The sequence below is a fragment of the Phoenix dactylifera genome, unplaced genomic scaffold (assembly GCF_009389715.1).
Source record: "Phoenix dactylifera cultivar Barhee BC4 unplaced genomic scaffold, palm_55x_up_171113_PBpolish2nd_filt_p 000659F, whole genome shotgun sequence".
Taxonomy (NCBI): Eukaryota; Viridiplantae; Streptophyta; class Magnoliopsida; order Arecales; family Arecaceae; genus Phoenix; species Phoenix dactylifera.
Window position 1 is genome coordinate 48897 of NW_024068048.1, and position 18796 is coordinate 67692.

General features: G+C 37.8%; 1 protein-coding gene across 22 annotated transcripts; it reads left to right on the top strand.

The window, feature by feature from the left end:
- The first annotated feature begins 214 nt into the window (after positions 1-214).
- Positions 215-11388, top strand: LOC103695740 (pentatricopeptide repeat-containing protein At4g38010-like). Of its 22 annotated transcripts, XM_026800642.2 has the most exons (6): positions 215-1972; positions 2061-2106; positions 7665-7745; positions 7859-7928; positions 9927-10021; positions 10767-11388. In XM_026800642.2, exon 1 carries the CDS (start codon positions 217-219, stop codon positions 1738-1740), a length of 1524 nt encoding a protein of 507 aa, XP_026656443.2. In that variant the 5' UTR covers positions 215-216; the 3' UTR covers positions 1741-1972; positions 2061-2106; positions 7665-7745; positions 7859-7928; positions 9927-10021; positions 10767-11388. The 22 variants fall into 22 exon arrangements, with proteins under 22 accessions (XP_026656443.2, XP_038975852.1, XP_038975856.1 ...); XM_039119924.1 differs by having other exon boundaries at positions 7665-10021; positions 10767-10845; positions 10947-11388; XM_039119928.1 differs by having other exon boundaries at positions 7665-10021; positions 10767-10845; positions 11020-11388.
- The last annotated feature ends 7408 nt before the right edge of the window (positions 11389-18796 follow it).

Sequence of the window (18796 nt, forward strand, 5' to 3'; positions counted from 1 at the left end):
AAGTATTGCATTAGGCTGGTGCTGCTTGTTACACTTTTTGAGGCTAAAAGCGTATTGGATACTATCAAACTAGATGCCCAACTCTTGAATAAAATTTTAAAGACTGTTTTTTTTAGTTGAATGAAATTTTAATGAGTGTTAGTGGAAAAAAATACCCCAATATTTACGCACCTTATTAACCAAATTTGAGTTGTGCAAGCAAGCAAAGGAACTACAATGCTTCTTCACCCTCTTGAACTATGCCAAATCCAAGCCTACTTCACCAAGACTTCCAAACCCGATCTTCTAAACTGCCTCCTTAGGACCCTCGCACTCAATCAGCTTCCTGTACAGGTTCTTCTAATCTACAATCAAATGGTTCAGCACTCTTCACAAGATCACTTCACCTACACCTACGCTCTCAAAGCCGCCTCTCTACTCGTCCCAAACGCCGCCCACAAAGGCCATGAAATCCATGCCCGCGTCCTCAAGTCCGGCCACCACGCCGACCTCTTCATCCAAAACTCTCTCATAAGCTTCTACTCCTCCGCCGCCGACGTCGCGTCCGTCCGGTGGGCGTTCGCCGGCATCGCCCGGCCCGACGTCGTCTCGTGGACTTCGCTCGTGTCGGCCCTCGCGAGGAGCGGCCACGACGCGGAGGCCCTCGCGGCCTTCGCCTCCATGGACGCGAGGCCGAACCCGATGACCCTCGTAAGCGTTCTCCCGGCCTGTTCCCGTCTTAAAGCTCTCAACTTGGGGAAATCTGTCCATGCGTTTGGTCTTCGGAGCTTCGGCGGCCATAGGAGTAATCTTATTCTTGATAATGCGATGCTGGAATTGTACGTAAGCTGTGGTGATTTGGTTGCTGCGCGCCATCTGTTCGGAGAAATGGCTGAGAGAGATGTTGTCTCGTGGACTACCTTGATTGCCGGCTATGCGCGAAATCAAAGCTCGGAGGAAGCAATCGTGGTTTTTTCGGCAATGCTATGGGATGGAGAAGCAGCGCCGAATGAGGCGACTCTGGTGAGTGCGCTGCGAGCATGTGCCTCCTTGGGGGCGTTAAGGTTAGGCAAATGTGTGCACTCATACTTTCTTAAGAATTGCATTGGTGTTGATGGATTGGTGGGCAACGCTCTGATTAATTTTTATGCCAAGTGCGGAGATGTGGGTATGTCTTGTAAGGTATTCACTGGGATTTCTTGCAAGGATTTGGTGTCTTGGTGCACAATGATGTGGGGGATGGCCATGAACGGGCGAGGAAAGCAAGCTTTGCAGCTTTTTGCTTCAATGCTGTCTCATGGGGTTAGGCCGGATGGCTTGGCCTTCCTTGCAGTACTGTCTGCGTGCTGCCATGCTGGGCTGGTTGACCAAGGGTTGATGATATTTAGGGCCATGAGCGAAGTTTATGGGATCATGCCCCAGAAGGAGCATTACACATGCATGGTTGATGCCTATGGGAGGGCTGGGAAGTTAAAGGAAGCAGAAAGTTTAGTTCAGAGGATGCCAGTTGAGATTGATAGGCATGTGTGGGGAGCATTGTTAAGTTCTTGCAGGTTTCATGGTGGTGATAAAGTTGAATCAGAGTGCCTTAGTGGGCAGGTTCTTGAAGGAGATGTAAGTGTTGGAGGGGGCATGTATGCGCTGGTGTCAAACATGTTGGCTAGTGGTGGGAGATGGGAGAATTCACACTCTGTAAGGGAGCTAATGAGAGCTCGGAGGATTAGAAAGATAGCCGGTTGTAGTTGGATTGAGGTCCGTTGATCTGGGTTGTGCAATGGACGCAGAGATCTTTGGTAATCGGATACTTGTTGTTGCTATGATAGAGTGAAAAGCTTCAGAGGCATATGGGTTTAAATCTTGAAAAATGTGCCCTTAATGGCCCATGAGGATCTAATTAGCTGGAGCAGAAGCTATGAAAATCCAGCCAGGAATTGTTCTAGAGCTGCAATGAGTTTAGAACCTCCTGATTGTATGCAAGAAAATTCTGTCTCAGGTGACATAGGCCACCCTCTTCATCTGCAGCCATGGCCCTTGCCCATCTCTTTTAGCATCATCACCTATTCTTTATTATCTTTGTACAGGGAATCTCATTGTCGTGTGCTGTTGTCCATAGCTTTTTCTGGCCAGGCAGGAACCGTCTCTCTACTCTCTCAAGTTCTAACCAAACTAACATTTTCATGCAATTTATGTATTATCTATGTATCTTATGAAATCTCTATTATAATTCCTACATGGAACATATGCCTAAATATTTATGGTTTTGTTGGTTATCCTGTCTAACTTTTTTATGGTTTCTGTATGTTCGTGTAATTTTATGTCATTTCGTTGTAATTTCCTGTAATTTCTAGGATGTTGGTAATCAATTTTAAACTTTTATAGATGCACTAATCCTTTCTGTGTAACATCTGTAGAACCTTTTCTCAATGATTTCCATGCCCCGAGAAATGTTATGCCTCCAATGTGGTTGTAATAGTGTATCTCAGCATACACCGACGCACATGTACAAAACAATAAGAATCGCATCATTTCTTTACACTCAACCATATATTGGAAATTAAATTTCCACATCTGCACCTCTTTAGAACTAAAGTGTCCCTATATTGATGGATTGATAACTTAAGCCACATGTAACTTCACCTATGTAGTGAAATGGGAAACATGATTGATTTTATGTTTGGAATTGGATTTTTGGTTACTGCTCAAGGAGAGTGAAAAGTCATATGTGTTGTCTAATTTTTTTTAAAAAGATACTTCGTGGGCTGTTTATCTTTTTGCAACTTAAAGGGGTGGGACTAGGGGTGAAAGTGGATTGGATAGTATCCATCCAAATTTCATTTTTTTATCCGAATCTATCCGGATATGGATAGAAATTTGAGCATCTGACTAATATCCATATCCGTCAAAGAAAAATAGATATGAATATGAATAGGAAACTATCTGATCCGTATCCAAATATCCGATCCTATTTATAACCCTCTTTAATTTTAATAGTACTCATTAAATTTTAAGAAAAACCATATTAACATGCTATTAAATTGATTTATCATTCGCTTAATAATATCTTTAATTTCATGGTCATAAAGTTTAATTATCCGATTTGTATTCATATTTAGATCCATACTTTCAGTATTCGATTTGTACGTGGATCCGTTTAAAACAAATATGGCTATAAATTTTTGCATCCGACTAACATCCGTATCTGTATTTGTATTCGTCAAACAAAACATATGTGGATATATCCTAGTATCCGATCCGTATTCAATCTGAATTCTGCCCTAGGTGGGACCTCCAATTCCATGGAGTTGATGAGTTGCATTACTTTCTAGTCCCTAAGCATTGCAACATTTGCCTATAGAGCATCAACAAAATCCTCAACTTGCAACAGATGGGGAAAGAGATGGTCTTTTAGTGATGCATCCAAACCTTTGAATCAAGGTCTGCCGTACCGGTACCGGTAGGCGTATCGATTGCATACCGGTACCGGCAAGCATATTGGTCGCCTACCGGACCAATACGGTTCGGTTCGTATCGGAACCGGTCCGGTACAAATCGGTAAGCTTTTTTTTTATCTTACGGTTTTCGCGTCCGCGCGTGGACGCACGGGATAAATACCACCCTGTGGCATTAATGAGCTCGCGTGGGTGCTTCACAGTGCAGGAAACGCAGGAAACACCCACGTGGCGCTTCACAGTGCAGGAAACCGCGCGCGGGCGGAGAATCGCGTGCTCGCATGCGGGCCCGCAAGATATATGCCACTCTGTGGCATTAATAAGCCCACGTGGGTGTGCGGGCGCACTTTTTCAGCCCGCGCGGCGTTTCACAGTGCAGGGAACCACGCCTGCATGCGATTCCCCAATGCGCGAAACCGCACGGGGCAGGAAAACGCGCGCCTGCGTGCGGCCCAGCGCCTGCGCTAGCGCTCTACTCCAGGCGTGGAGCGCTCTGCCCCCTCGGCCACGCGCACTTTCCAAAAAAAAATTTACCGGTGCGAACCGGCCGGTTCGCTCCAGTACATGACCGGTACGCATGCGTACCGGTCGAGATCGGTCGAAAATAGCTGGAACCGGTCGAGACAACACTGCAATTTGATGGGTGCATCATTAATTCTTGTTGAAGACAATTGAAAATTTTGGAGTCTTGTTAAAGTCTAGTTAGACATGAATTTTTATATTTGTTTTAGTAGTGGATTTGTTTAGAATTATTTTCTATTAGAGACTTATTTACATTGTTTATTAGTGTTCTGAAAGGCCAAGCCCCATGTATGGTTTTTAAAATTATGTATGCTGTTGTCTTTCAATGAATAAATAGATATTCTTCTCTTCTGCCTGTGAGATGTGGGAAATTGGGGGTGAGGCCTTAGAGAGTGAGTCCCTGTCAAGCTGCTTTCAGAGCAGTTCCTTTCTTCTTCCATAACTTTCTTGATTCATTTCTTCTGAATCTTGTTTTCTATTTCTTCTTTCTTTGTCCCTTACTATTCTTCCACTACCAAAACCCTGTCATCCTGCAGCCATTACAACACTTGATATAACAGCTGTAGCAGCCATCTAATTGACCTTCCTCAGGAATAAGTCTGGACAGCTAACAGGTTGTCTCTGGCTTGCCTGCTTTCTGCTGTGCAACAGTATCTCTAATCACTGTTACAAGCTTAAACAGTCCATCTATCTTTTCATAAATCTTTCATTCTTTGCAGCCTTTGAACAGAATTTCTAGATCTGATGATTGGTCCATTTCTTCACCATTTTTAGTTTTTAAATCTGCAGTCAATCTAAGATCTATAAACCAATTGTTGACTTTACCCACATCCAAAGCCTACAACTGATTCAAAGAGGCTTCGAGAGCATTACTCCTACTTCATGAACAGATCATGATTCATAAGCATTCATACACAGCCCAGCATACATGGAAATGAACTTGGCTGGTTCCTATTAGTATCTGTAGTGATTGAATTGAGTGAATCAGATCCGTCACCTGTATCCCTTAAAGAATTCGGTAGTCCTTAATATCTTCGTTTGCAGCAATTTATATTTTCATTGCTTTTAGTCTACAGAGTACAGAGCAATGTCTGTTTCATATCATAACAATGATTACAACTGCTCTAAACATGAGTTTTGTATGATAGAAAACCAATTTTTAATGATTATATAGCTAGGTCAGTTTTCAAATTTATTTTTTGGTTGTACAATGAATTGATATAAAAAGTTGGTAACAACATGTGAAATGTGCTCCCAATCAACATATTTGGGGTGTTTTTAACACCCTACAAGTATAAAAATGCTTATGGTTATGTTAGCACACCACATCTGTTAAATTGATGAATCATCTAGTTCCAACTCAAAATTATTTTTAAGACTCATCTTGATCAACATTAGGATTTAATTTTTCCAAGTTTAAACTAGACCAACTTTTCTTCTTCTTTTGAAAAGAATGCCATCTTAAAGTTTACTTTGTTGATGCTCACTAGTCACACCATTTCATCTCCTTGCAAAAACTCATCATTACCTTCAATAAGTTTGAAAACAACAAAACCAGTGCAATGAAACAGTGAAATTTTGTCAGTAAGGAGGCAGATTCTGTGTCTTACCTAGACAATTGTGTTTTGACCGATCCATGTTTTCTTAAATCAAATAGAGGAGGATTGCAAGGTTTGGAGGCAGAAGAAATATTAACAGATGAGGACTAGTGGTCTACAGAAGGTTGGAATGTAATGGTAAGGCGGTAAACTGATGAAGAAAAGGAATCTATTCTTGCTTCACTTGCTCAAAGTTTTAAATAAAAAATCTAGAGCTTGGAAGCCAGGAATAAGAACTCGACCAAGAAACTCTGGAGATTGACAGAACATCAATTATGTGTTAGCAGATAGTCGCATAGGACATGCGAGTGGAATCAGCAATAGAGTTTGATATGGTAACAAGTCCATTAGCACATGATGTTGCAGGAGTTTGTATTTAGTGATCCCTTCTTCTAAGATTTGAAATAAATTGTTTTATCTCTAATAGATGGGCAATTGTTAAATGCCTTTGTTTATCACTGAGAAGCAAGTTTAAATTGTTTCATGAAGAAGGTGAAAGTTATGGATGATAATTCCACATATCATCGTCTAGTGGAAGGAGCACAAGAGAAGAAGATTTTTAAATAGGGATCTTACGACAAAAGTATGCATCCCTTTCTTTTAACATATATGTGAAATCCAGAAGCACCATCTAGCAATTTGAACAACACAGAAATGCTATAGGAATCAAGATCAAAAAGAATAATAGGGCAGATTATTGTTCATGCAATTTAAGAATACCTAATATAACAGATTGTGGTAGTGAGAAACAATTTCAAGAAGTTCACACATTCCAAGCTTAAAATGTTCCAAGATGACTTGAAAGTTCATCTCTTATTAGGAAAGAAGGCTCATTTTCTACAGATGAAGTTGATGAAGATGTAAAATTTGTTTAAAGCATTTGTCACTCATTTAAGGGGATCTTATGTTGGGATACCCTTCCTTTTCTCGCTCACAGAAAAGTAAAAAGAAGTTCTAGCTAGGTAAATTCGATCAAGATAGAGGAAAGATTTGAAGTGCAAAAACACATTTGGTAGAAATATTTATGATGATTTTGTTAACAAACCACATAAATTATAGGTTGACAGGCTGCGCAATTTTTCTATGGAGTTACAAAGAATGAAGAAGAGAATTGTTGCATTTTCCTTAGTGGCCTATATGAATTAAAGGAGAAAAGCCATCAACTTTAGAACTGCCTGTTGCAGCTCTCAACTCAATCAGGATCCATCAGCTGCTTCTCCAAACTGTATGAATGAACTTAGTAAGTATCAAAAAAGAAGTGGTAGGATGCTTAATCCCTTAGCAGCTTGAAAAAAGTAAGGTTTCTGCTATTAATAAGGAAGGAATCAAAGAAATACCAAGAGATGAGAAAGAAGAAATCAAAGAAGAGAAACAAGTTCTTCAAAATGATATGCAAAAGGCAGGGAAATGAGGTATTAAGCAGTTATATTCTTACTTCCTAGACAAGTAGATTTCAGCATAAGTAGTACTAAGAATGTATACCAAGTATCTTATATTTTGTAATTAGGCTCATGGTACTTATTGACACTTTTAACTTAGGGTTCTCAAAAAGGATCAAGGAAGTCTGAACGGGTGGACATAATATTACCTCATTTGCTTCAGATCCATCACACTTCATCAATAATACTGGAACATAATATAGCAGCAACTTATAGTTTTCGATTGTTGTAATTTGCTGCAAATTTAGTATTTTTAATTTTTTTTTTCCTTTTCTAATCTTTGATTGCACATCATCATTGTATTATCTATCGGCACATTCAAGTGGCTTGTTTGAAGACAATTGTATACCTATACTACAATTTAAACTGTTTGATTTCTAAATTTGAACTATTCAAACTTGTTTTAGACCAATCACTATTTCTTTGGAAATTAGTAACTTTTACTTGTATGTTCTAATTTTAAGGTATGTATATCCCGTAGGTGTTTAACATTTAGAGGTCAAAACTAAGTCAATTATGGAATATTTAATATGGTACGGCGAAGAATGGTACTCTTGACTTAATTGAAAACAACTTGCCGGTCCTCTTAAACTCATGTTTTCTTAATTATTATTTCCTTTTATTCTTGTAACTTTAAATTCTTTGTCATAGTGAAATCAAATCCTTTTTGTTTGCAGGGTTATCTAGTTCAAGTTTGAACAAGTACATATGGTGGGGTAAAAGTTGATAACAATAGTTATATTGGGAAACAGTTTCAGGTTAGTTAAATAAAAAATTGCATATATTTTTTTTTCTAGTCATATTCAATAGTAAGACCAATATTAATTCTTATTGATGCTTTCATTTGCTGAATAGTCATGTAATCATGCAGCCATACCCCATGAACTTTATGGCAATGGGACTTCAGTCCAGGCCACATTTTACTCAAAGTTCTCTCTCAGGTTTATGCTGCTGCTTCTGCTACCCTCTCTCCTCTCTCTTATTATTTCTTATTTTTTGATGCTTCATAGCATTTCTGCCCAACAGATTCCTGGTATTTTAATGGGCACAACAAAACTCAAGCTATGCTTTCCCACCACCTCAAATAACAGAGGATCTTAATATTCTAATGGTCTGAGTGATAAATGGTCTTCAAACACTTCTCAGGATCACTTCATTTCTATCCGCATCTTTGTGTTGTCTTTTTTACAATGGAAAGTTGGCATTTTTGTTGCATTTTTTTGTGCAGGCTAAAGTTCTCTCTATCCCTGTCCTTTTGGTTGGGGCTGTTGTCAATCTCTTTTCTTCTCCTTTTTGTTTCTTTCCTTTGCCTAAACTTTGGTGCCTTAAGATGAGCAATCAAGGACAAGCATAGCATACTTCCAAATTTTGAGTCATCAATGTAGATTGTTGAGATGAACCTAGTGATGTGGATATTGAAATGTCAGTATTTGATGGTAGATCCATGAAAGTTTCTTTCGGAGATGCCATGATATTATCTCCTCCTACTAGATTGTGATTTTCTTGGCTGGTACCAGCAGAACATAATCTCTAGTTTAGTGATAGAATAGTAGGTTCCATATTCCCCTCTATTATTAAGAGCGCAAAAGCTATTTCTTGTCAAACATTAGGAGAGCAAAATTACATATATAATATGTGGTTGTCCATAAAACAGCATTATTGAGATTATATGATGGGGTTTTGGCATCGATGAGAGCAAAATTATTTACATATATAATGTGGATTAGATCTATTGTTCCTCTAGATTCTAGATCTAATCTTCTATCTCAAACTCTTAACTCCTTCGAAACCTCCGTCACCTTTCTCAAATCTCAAATCCTTTCTTGTTTTCCTCTTTGATCACTTAGTTATGGATTTATAGTTTGCTTAATTTATTGCAGTGTTGTCCATTTATGAAGTAGTACTTGTACAACTACAAGATCAAGGTGCCCTTAATCTTTAACGTGAGGAACACTGGATAGTCTAGATTGTTGGTTATCTTCAACGTGAGGTCTACTTTCTTATTTTTGTTCTTTTTTTGTTTTAATTTTGTTCTTAAAAGTTTGTTCTGTTAGATCTATGTTGGACTGTTGGTTGTGTAAAAGAACATTTTTAATATGTTGTCTTCCATTAGATCTATTCTGATTTCTGGCATTTGATTTCGTAACCATTTTCAAACTGATCATAAGAAAGGTTGTTATTTTGAACAAATGAGCAAGGTTCTTAACCAATCTCAACTAATTATAATCTAAACTGATAATTGAAACGTAAGAAAGGTTCTTATATTGAACAAATGTCCAGACTGATATATTTCATCTTTCTAAATCAATATTTTGTTTTATACATGGTTCCTTAATCCTAAGTCAAGTATTGAAGCATTCGTGCATTGCTATTTGGTAGCCTGGTAGTAGCACCAGAACATACCAAGTAGTGATATGTAGATGATATGTAGCTGTGTTACATGCCGCATGGATCGTGGTTCTTGCAGATCATTTATTTTCACTAAAAAACATGAAGATATTCCTACAAGATGAAATTCAACTTTTTTGATGCCAGAGAGTGCTCTTTTTTATGCCAGCGTGCCTTTCTTATTTGAAATAAAATGATTCTGATTACAAGCATTATCCATCTGAAGAGGAGTGGGGCAATATTGAGAAGATTAGCAAGTAGTTGAGTGTATTTTTCTCAAGTTTTCTTGATTGAGCTTACTGTAAGGCAAGAGATGCAGAGTATAGATGCTTTCATGCAAAAAATAACATGGCAAATGCATGGAAATTTTGAAAAGTATTGGTCGGATCATAGCTTAATCTTGCCTATGGCAGTCATTTTAGATCCTCAATACCAATTTCAGTTTATGGAATATTGTTATAAGAAGTTGAATGTATATGGTTGTACCGAGAACATGCACATCCATGATTATATGTTTTCTCTCTTTAATCATTATATGCTCGCAACTCTAGACCTCCAAATACTAGCACATCAACTCATGGAGACATGGAGAGGGATACTTCCTTGTGAGACTTCTGAGCCATGCAGAAAAGCGGATGCTTTTAAGGTAACTTAAAACTTTTTAAGTAAAATAAATGTATTGTACTTGTATATGGTATTGTTTCTGATAAATAACTAGTTTCATTTTTCCAATAATGTAGGATTTTGATACATTTGAAAGCTTTGATTGTGTGACTACTACACAGAAGTCTCAATTAGAATTATATTTGGATGAGCCTAGAGTTGATAAAAAGTCCAATTTGGATATCCTTGACTTTTGGAAAGCTAATCAGTCTCAATATCCTCAACTTTCTCTTATGACACGTGATATTTTAACTATTTCATATCTATAGTTGCCTCTAGATCTGCTTTTAGTGTTGATGGGTGAGTACTTGATAAGTATCGTAGTGCACTTAAATTGGATATTGCTGAGGCCTTGGCTTTGACTCAAGATTAGGTGTTAGGAAAGAAAAGTATATGTTTCATTAATTACATTGCTATTATTTTTTGAATGAATTTATTATTAATTATTACAAGATTTCAATGTAGATGTGTTGAAACTTGAGTTAGACGAGATTGTAGAAGATGTCATGAACTTAAGTTCCTATAATGAAGCCCAATCAACTCAATGCTTGGCCAATATTGAAGTCAATCCATAGTGAGATGAATCATAGTCATGGATACTTTTTTGGACTTATGTTGCTCCTGTGTTTTGGACATGTCATGATATTATCTTGTTACGTAGGAAGTACATGACATTTAAGAAAGATTATAATGAATTGTTCTTGCATCTTCTACATGTTCTTGGGAAGGATGCAATGCATTTTGAAGAATTGTATCAGGAACAACTAGTCATCTAACACATGTTGAGATGAAGGGCTGCAGAGCATGGTAAAAGCAATGAAACAACCACCCCTTCTATATTATGTCTCTTGCAAGCTGATTAAAAGGTTATAACTTCTGTCTTCTAAGTTGAGTTTCGGTCTAGACAGGAATATGAAATATATGATTTGTAGCCATTCTTCTCTAGCACACATTTCAACAGTAGCAACTTGATTCTTGTAGACACCCTCGTGGAAGATGAAGTAGTGCAGCTGTCTGAAGAGGATCCAGATATTTACCTATCTGAAGATGTTGTTTTGACTGACCAGCCAACTAAAACATCTTGTGAAATATTAACACTCAGCATGCTACTTGTGTCAATCTGTATGTTGTTTTTTGGTCGAAAAATCGTGTTGATATCATGGTGTTTGGTTCTAGACAAGATTCTTAATTCTTGTGAAGGAATGTAAATGCTATCCACAAGTTTCTAGATTGAATGGTTGTCAGTGCTTCTTGTAAAAATTTAGCTTCATTGTTATCCAAACAAGATTCTTGTAATGTTTTCTACATTTAGATTTTTATAAAGATTGAATTTCAATGCTATACAGACAAGAATCTTGCAACGTTTTCTAGATTTAGCTTCTTGTAAGGTTTGAATGTAAATGCTTCTTGATTGTAAATGCTATTCAGACAAGATTCTTGTAATGATTTCTATATTTAGCTTCTTTTTTTTTGCAACTTGATATATTAAACAGGTCGGGTTGGGTTGGGCTAATAGGTTACCATTCATTAAATAGGTTAAACGGGTCGGATTGGGTTAATAGGTTACCTATTTATTAGATAAGTTAAATAGGTTAGATCGGATTATCTATTCATTAAACATGACATGTTCGGGTTGCAAATCCTAATTTGTTTACTAAATAGATTAGGTTCAGGTTTAGAATTTTTTGATCCAACTTGCACCTGACCTGACTCATTTATGACCCAAATTGCCGTCCCTAGTTAGGCCTTCCATCTCAGGATTATTTGGATTGTTATGTGGGTACCGGTATATTAGTTCCTCCCAAAATTGTTGCTTAATCATCTTTTTTCAACCTAGTTGTGGTGTATAAGCACTAGCTATTAATAAGCACTAACTACATTAATAATCGCCTTATCTAAAATTAATTTAGTGGCCACTAATCTATCACTTATATTTCTTATATCTATTAAATTTTTTTTCATTTTCTTGTTCACTATTATTCCTACACCATTTCTATTATTTTTGTTACCTATATATCATAGTTTATAATCATCCCTTATATCCATAGATTTACTTATCTTTCTATTTAATTTTTTATAAGTAAGCAATATTGATTTTTTACCTGTCATCGTATCCGTTATTTCTCTACTCTTTTCGGACAAGGATCCAATAGCCCAAGTAGCAATTTTTATTATCTTCTTCCAGATATAGCTACCTTCTTTACATGATGTTATTTCTCTTATATTCTTACTACTTTGATTGGTTCCTATTATATTAGATTACTACAAGAAGAGTTTAGTTTTAAATAGGGGTGCAAATGGGTCGGGTCGGATCCTGAGTAATTCCGATCCGATCCGATTTTTTGTTCGGGTTCTAATTTTGGACCCAGACCCGACCCGGTTGAAGATTGGATCGGGCTGGATCCGGGTCGGGTCGATTTCGGATCTGAATCGGATCCAATTTTTTTGTGCTTCTGGAAAAGAATTTGGGCAAATCTAATTTGGTGATATCATAATTACGAGGTGCTGGGTGGCCTATGACTTGAAAGACTTGCAATTGACCTCCAGTCAGAACAGATGACCCATGACTGCTAACTAAGTCGGTCTACAAGCCAAATTTCATATCACACTATTTTTTTGTCCATATGACTGATTGGACGGAACTTGGTGTCTCCCAGCTCCCCTCTCACGAGGACAAAAAAAATCCCAGACCTCCTTCCAAAATCCAATTCCATTGCAGAAAACTGGCACATGACCCATATTCAGTTCAGTGTTCCCTCACTTCCTCCCTGCAAAAGTTAAAAAAAAAAACAGAAGCCAAAAAACGGAAGGAAAAAAAAAAACCAGCTACCGAGACACCAGAGGTATCAACAGTGTAATAGATCGAGAGAGAATTCTGATGGACTAATAGTGCCATGACCCACCAACAAAAAAAAAAAACTCCCTTTGGCTTTTCCCCCCTCTCTCTTTTCGGGTCCATTCGGGTCGGTCGGATCCATTCAGTAAACTCAGACCCGATCCAAAAGATGATTCGGGTCCAATTTTAGGACACAACCTGAACCCCACGGGTCCTAAAATTTGGGTCGGATCGGGTCGGGTCTCAGGTCGACCCGACCCATTTGCAGCCTTAGTTTTGAATAAACCTAGCTCATTGGTCGCTAGAACTGGGTGATGTTGTAATGGCCACTTACAGGCAACAAACTAATCAAGCCTTACTAATTTGTGGCTCCGAGTTATGTTGTATAACCCACTCTTTCTCATATATCGCTGTAACTGGGTCATACTGTAGTAGCTTGCTTATAGGTAACGACCTAACCAACCTTTTCCCCACTTATCATCACAATAGGGTCTGGTAGTGGCACATCACACAAAACAAAAGAAGCCCTAACATTGTCAATGTTAAATTAGAATCTATCTAATAGTTATTGATATCTTTCTATAACCGGCTATCAACGTGACATCAACCCTCTATGTTTCTCATCTGGACTAATGACTAGAGTGCTACAATATACCAAAGAATGAAAGAAAAATGTGGGGAAAGAGTCCAAGACATGAAAATCCATCTGACTCTTATTTTGCTATTGAATAATGATGCGTATGGTATCTGATTATCAGCTCTTCCCTTTGGAGATGTAATTTATGCAAGTTTTAGTAACAAGATTCAGTCATTCTCTTTTTAGCCCATATTATCTTTACCCTAAATCTGCACCATTGTTAAGAGCTATTGCTCGATTGTTTTAATAATAATCACAAAGATTGAATAGATCAACCGTCCTTCTATATGCTTAATTTAAATTATATAATATATACTTGTTGGTATGCTTTTTCCTTTTTGATGGAGAGGAACCCAAGCTTGTGATGGGGTTGAAGGACTGTATGGGTGCACTACAAGTATCTGAGCTGAAAAGAGATACAAGTGGTAGTGGGGTCCTACCGCCTTGAACATTAAGGATTTTCACTACTAAAGTGTTGCCTTTTTAGAGTATGAGGTTAGCTATGAACAACAAACTAGGATAAACTAAGGTAAAGGTAAAGCAAGATAAAGATAATGTATATATGTGTGTGTGAATCTCTCTCTCTATATATAGAATATGCAAGCCAGCGATAGGTTTAACATTAATTCTCAGCTTGAGCATCTTCAAGCTAATTTTGTTGGTACAAGGCATGCTGGCTTGAATAGATGATGTTTCCAAATTCTGATAAATTATATCTCATCTTACCTCTTGTGATTTGATTAGTTTATAGATCTAGGTTTGTTTGTGCCACTCAATGGGTGAACAATGAATCGATCGGTGGAGAGCGCTACAATTTTATGCAAGTATGCCATTGCTAGGCATTGACTCTATATTCTATCTTGTATAGACTTGATGTGTTCATACTCCATCAAACCATAAAAGATATAATATGATATGCATTTATATACCTATAAAGTTTAATATTGACAAATTAATGATGTGCTGATTTGCATATGAGAATTATAGAAAATAGAGTTGCTTCAACTATCGGTATTTCACTATTTCAGATATATGCCTCATACCTAATAGAATTATATGTTCCTTGCCTTTAAAATAATATCTAAGTTCACAATATATTAGCTAAGTGTACTATTTCATTTGCAAAACTTGAATGTGTTACTATTGCAAAGCATCATTATTTTTTTCTTTGTTGACCCGACTGCTTTGCAAAATCCTTGAATACATGCAGCCACTTGCATCAATCACGAAGATGTACTGAAAATAACTAGTTAAAATAAAGGACTCTCATAGATCTGAGCTACTATGGTCAGCTATATAGCAAGCCACTCAGTTAGCCGCCCTAATAGTCTTCCTGAAAATATACTTAATAGCACATGAAGTTGATATTCAATTTGAGTCTCCAAATACTCCACATCAAAGGATGAATTAACTCCTGATTTCATGCTTCTGTAGTGATCAAGAAGATGACTATTCTGGAGTCCCCTTTCAATATAATATGGTCCACTTATAAAATAATAATGGCATACACCAGACCCTCCCATTAACCCCTCAGTTGAGCTAATGAAACCGTTGTATCAAGAAAAAAGAAAAAGCTGGCTGCTGTCATGAAGGTTGACTTGGAGTTCCGAATAAGAAAGCCCACTCCATCAATCTGATTTCTATTCTTCATTCTTCACACTGCCATCAAGTTGATTTTAAGAAAGGGGGTGGGGGTTCCTAATTGAAATGAACTGTACAAAATATATAACCTGCACATGTAGAATGCCAGATTTACTTAACAACTATCAACCCCTCTGATGTTTTATCCCACATGAAGTTCAAGGCATGGTGTAAAGCTCTCAAGAAGATAACTAGGGATTTTTGTGAGCATTCTCAAAGAGTCTCTTCTTTTTGGCCAACTATATGTGATAGGCAATATAACATAAAGAAATAACTTCTAATTAACATCTTTTTTGAAACTACCCCCCTTAGTAGATTGGAGAAAAACCTCCAAGTTCTAAAGGTGAAGGGATAGGAACAAAGAACTAAAAGCCTGGCTTCAAATTTATAATAACTAAGACACTTGAAGAGCACATGGTCAATAGATTCTTTGATCTCCACACACTAGTCATGATAAGGGGACATAGGAATACCCATATGGTAGAGAGTCTTTCTGCATGGTAATCGATCCCAAACTAGTTTTTAGAGAAAATGCGCCACTCTAGGATGAACATCCGCCTCCTTCCAGGCCCATGCTGCATCCCTCTACCATCTTGAAGGACCTTTAAGTAAGGTGTAAAACTCACTGACTCTTAACTATTTGCCCACCAGTGCCATCCCATCCAAGTCTATCAGTTGAGTCCCTCAAAGAAATCACCAGAGAGCACTTGGGAGCTAAGCTTGCCTCCAAAGCATTACTTAGTTTCTTCTGTCCCTTGTTCTTTCACCAACAACCATTATATCATAGACCACCTTATTATCTAAAGCCTCATTGACAATAGTGTATGGACACCATGCCAGCAGAGCTGTAGAGATCTAAGGATTATGGATTATATTAGTGATTCTCCCATCACCAACCATCTATCTAAATCTAAAAGATATAATGGGTACGTACAAATATAGTGCTTTCCAAATAAATGAGCAATTTCGGTGTTAGTTTACTATGAAGGCTAGGTTGTCCTCCCCATACTTAGCTCATGATGAGAGCACAAAAGTGCGACCCACATGTCACCTAAATTAGTATTATTGCTAACCGATAATGATAAATTCACTGGATTAATATTATATTTGGGTTTGGCACATATTTTCATAAATTAGAAATAAAATGCACATTGAATTCAAATTTGACTAAAGAATGATCCCTTCCCAGATTCGACCCGGTTGAAGATCGAGTCGGGTCCGCGTCAGGGTCGGGTCCGAATCGGGTCCATTTTATTTGTGCTTTTGGAAAAGAATTTTTGGGCAAATCTAATTTGGTCATATCATAACTATGAGGTCGGGTGACCCATGACTTGAAACTTGCAATTGACCTCCAGTCAGATCCAAATCCCAGCAGCCCAAGAGTCCCCTGGCGTCCATTTTTAGCATCCCATCTCCCGTCTGTATCCATCTTCCACGGCGCATCCAAGCCATGAATGCCTCTCCCATGATCCAAGCCGCCCGCGTCCGCATCTTCAACGCCATCATCTCCGTGATTCCTCCCAGCTCCAGCCAGGATGCAAGCCAAGTGACCGTGCCAGCAACACCAAAGAAGGAAGCCCGCGTCTCTAGCCCGTCCGCATCTCAAGCTCTTCCGGGATCTTTTCTTCCACATTCCACTCCAGCCGTCCGCAGTGCATCACCGCCCTCTCCTTCCTCCCGAGATCCCGTGCGAAAGAAGGGGAGAAGAAAGAATTCACCGCGTCCTCCCAGCTCCCTTCCATTTCTTCCTCCCGCAGTGCCCCAGCCACGGATCACCTTCCATTCCCAGCATCCCACACCTCTTGCTCCTTCTTTCATCTCCGCGATCCAAGCAGCATCCCCATCTCCTCTTCTTCCGGCCACAGCAGCGAATTAGCAGGGGATTTTCAGCAACCCCAAGCACCGCGTCCGTGAATGGCGTCCTCCCGTCGATCCCGCATCATCCTCCTTTTCCGTGATCGACGTTCCCAGCGATCACGCATCAAGATCTTCTTCCTTCCGCAATGATTCCAGCATGGCCCGAAGAAGCAAGTCCGGATCCGCATTCTCCTCCTCGTCCCAGCAACCGCGTTCTTCACGCGGTGAAAATGCCCAGATCGCCTTCCATATTCACGGCATCTCCAAGGGCTATAAGAAGAGGGGAAGAAGGCAGGCAGAGGGGAGGAGAGTGCTCGGTGGAGGCCAAGAAACAGAGGAGCTGCGAGGCGAGTGGCCGGCGGGTCCAAGGAAGAAGAAGGCTCCTCCCTGCTTCGGTCCACAAAGAAAAAAAAAACAGGGGAGGCCCTGTTTTCCGAGAAGAAGAAAGAAAGAAATTCTATTTTAATGTTTTTTTTCTTCTTTTGTTTAAGTGTTTAACCGAGTTATTTGTTCCTTGTTCTTTATATTTTATTTTATTTTATTTTATATTTTTCTTTTCTTTCTTACTCTTGTAAGCACTTATCCTTTTATGCAATCCATAAATTTATTTTATGCAATCTATATTCCAGTCTGCAATTTTCCTAGCACTATTTTCATCCAATTTATGTTAAAGCTTTAATTTCTATTGTTTTTAATTTCTGTATTTTTAAGTTCCGTTCTTCAACTTCTGTAATTTTTCTTTTAATGCAATACAATTAAATCTTCCTTCATGCAATTTGTGTTCGCTTCAATCTTCTTATTTTCATCCATTTTAATTTATGCCAAAACTCTTCTTTGATTAATTAAATAAATGCTTTTCGAATCTAAGTACCTTTCTTTCTGTTAGTTTCAATTAGAAAATATTCAACATCCTCAACATAATGTTTTTCTTTTGTTATTCAAAAATCGATTTCGAATCCGAGTGAACGTTCTAATTTTTATGCAACTCCAATCGCCTCCCTGTGGATCGACCTCTTACAACCGCTATTCTTCGAATAGGAAAGGTAAGAGTAGAATTTAAATTTAACTTTTGTTCGTCGGTTCTAACAACGATCTGTCTAGCATATTTTTAGGTGGACAGGAATCGGACGAACAGAATTTTGGCACCGTTGCCGGGGAGGCAAATCGAGAAGCAAGAATGATCACGAAGATCAAATCAAATTTTGGATGCCCAGAGTGAACGCACTCCGGTAGTAAGTTTTTATTTTTATTTTTATTAATTTTTCTTATTTTGATAATTTCTAGTTAATAATTTCGTAGTTATTAAATTCTGAAATTTGAAATTCGAAATTTAAAGTTTTTTTTAAAAAAAAGTAAAAAAATTAAAATTCAAAAAAAAAGATAATTAAAAAAAATTTAAAAAATTTCCAAAATTCAAAAATTTTAAAAAAAATTTTAATTCAAAATTTGAATTCTGACATTCGAAATTTGAAATTTAAAAAAAAATAAATCAAAAAAAAAATTATTTTTGCTAGTAATTGATAGGGTGCAATCCTCCGAGGTTATCATACCTCTATTGGGGCTCCTCACGGAGTAATCTCCAGAGCTTATTCAACGGGTATTCGGAGATTGACTGACGTATAAGGATTAGTTTTAGTTTACATTCAAGTTATTGCTATATAAAAATTTAAATATAAAAAAAATTTAAGAAAATAGTAAATATATATAAAAAAAGTAATAAAAAAAAATTTTGCTTACTCATTTAATCAATACAACCTAATGACATTGCATAAACTTTAAAAAATATA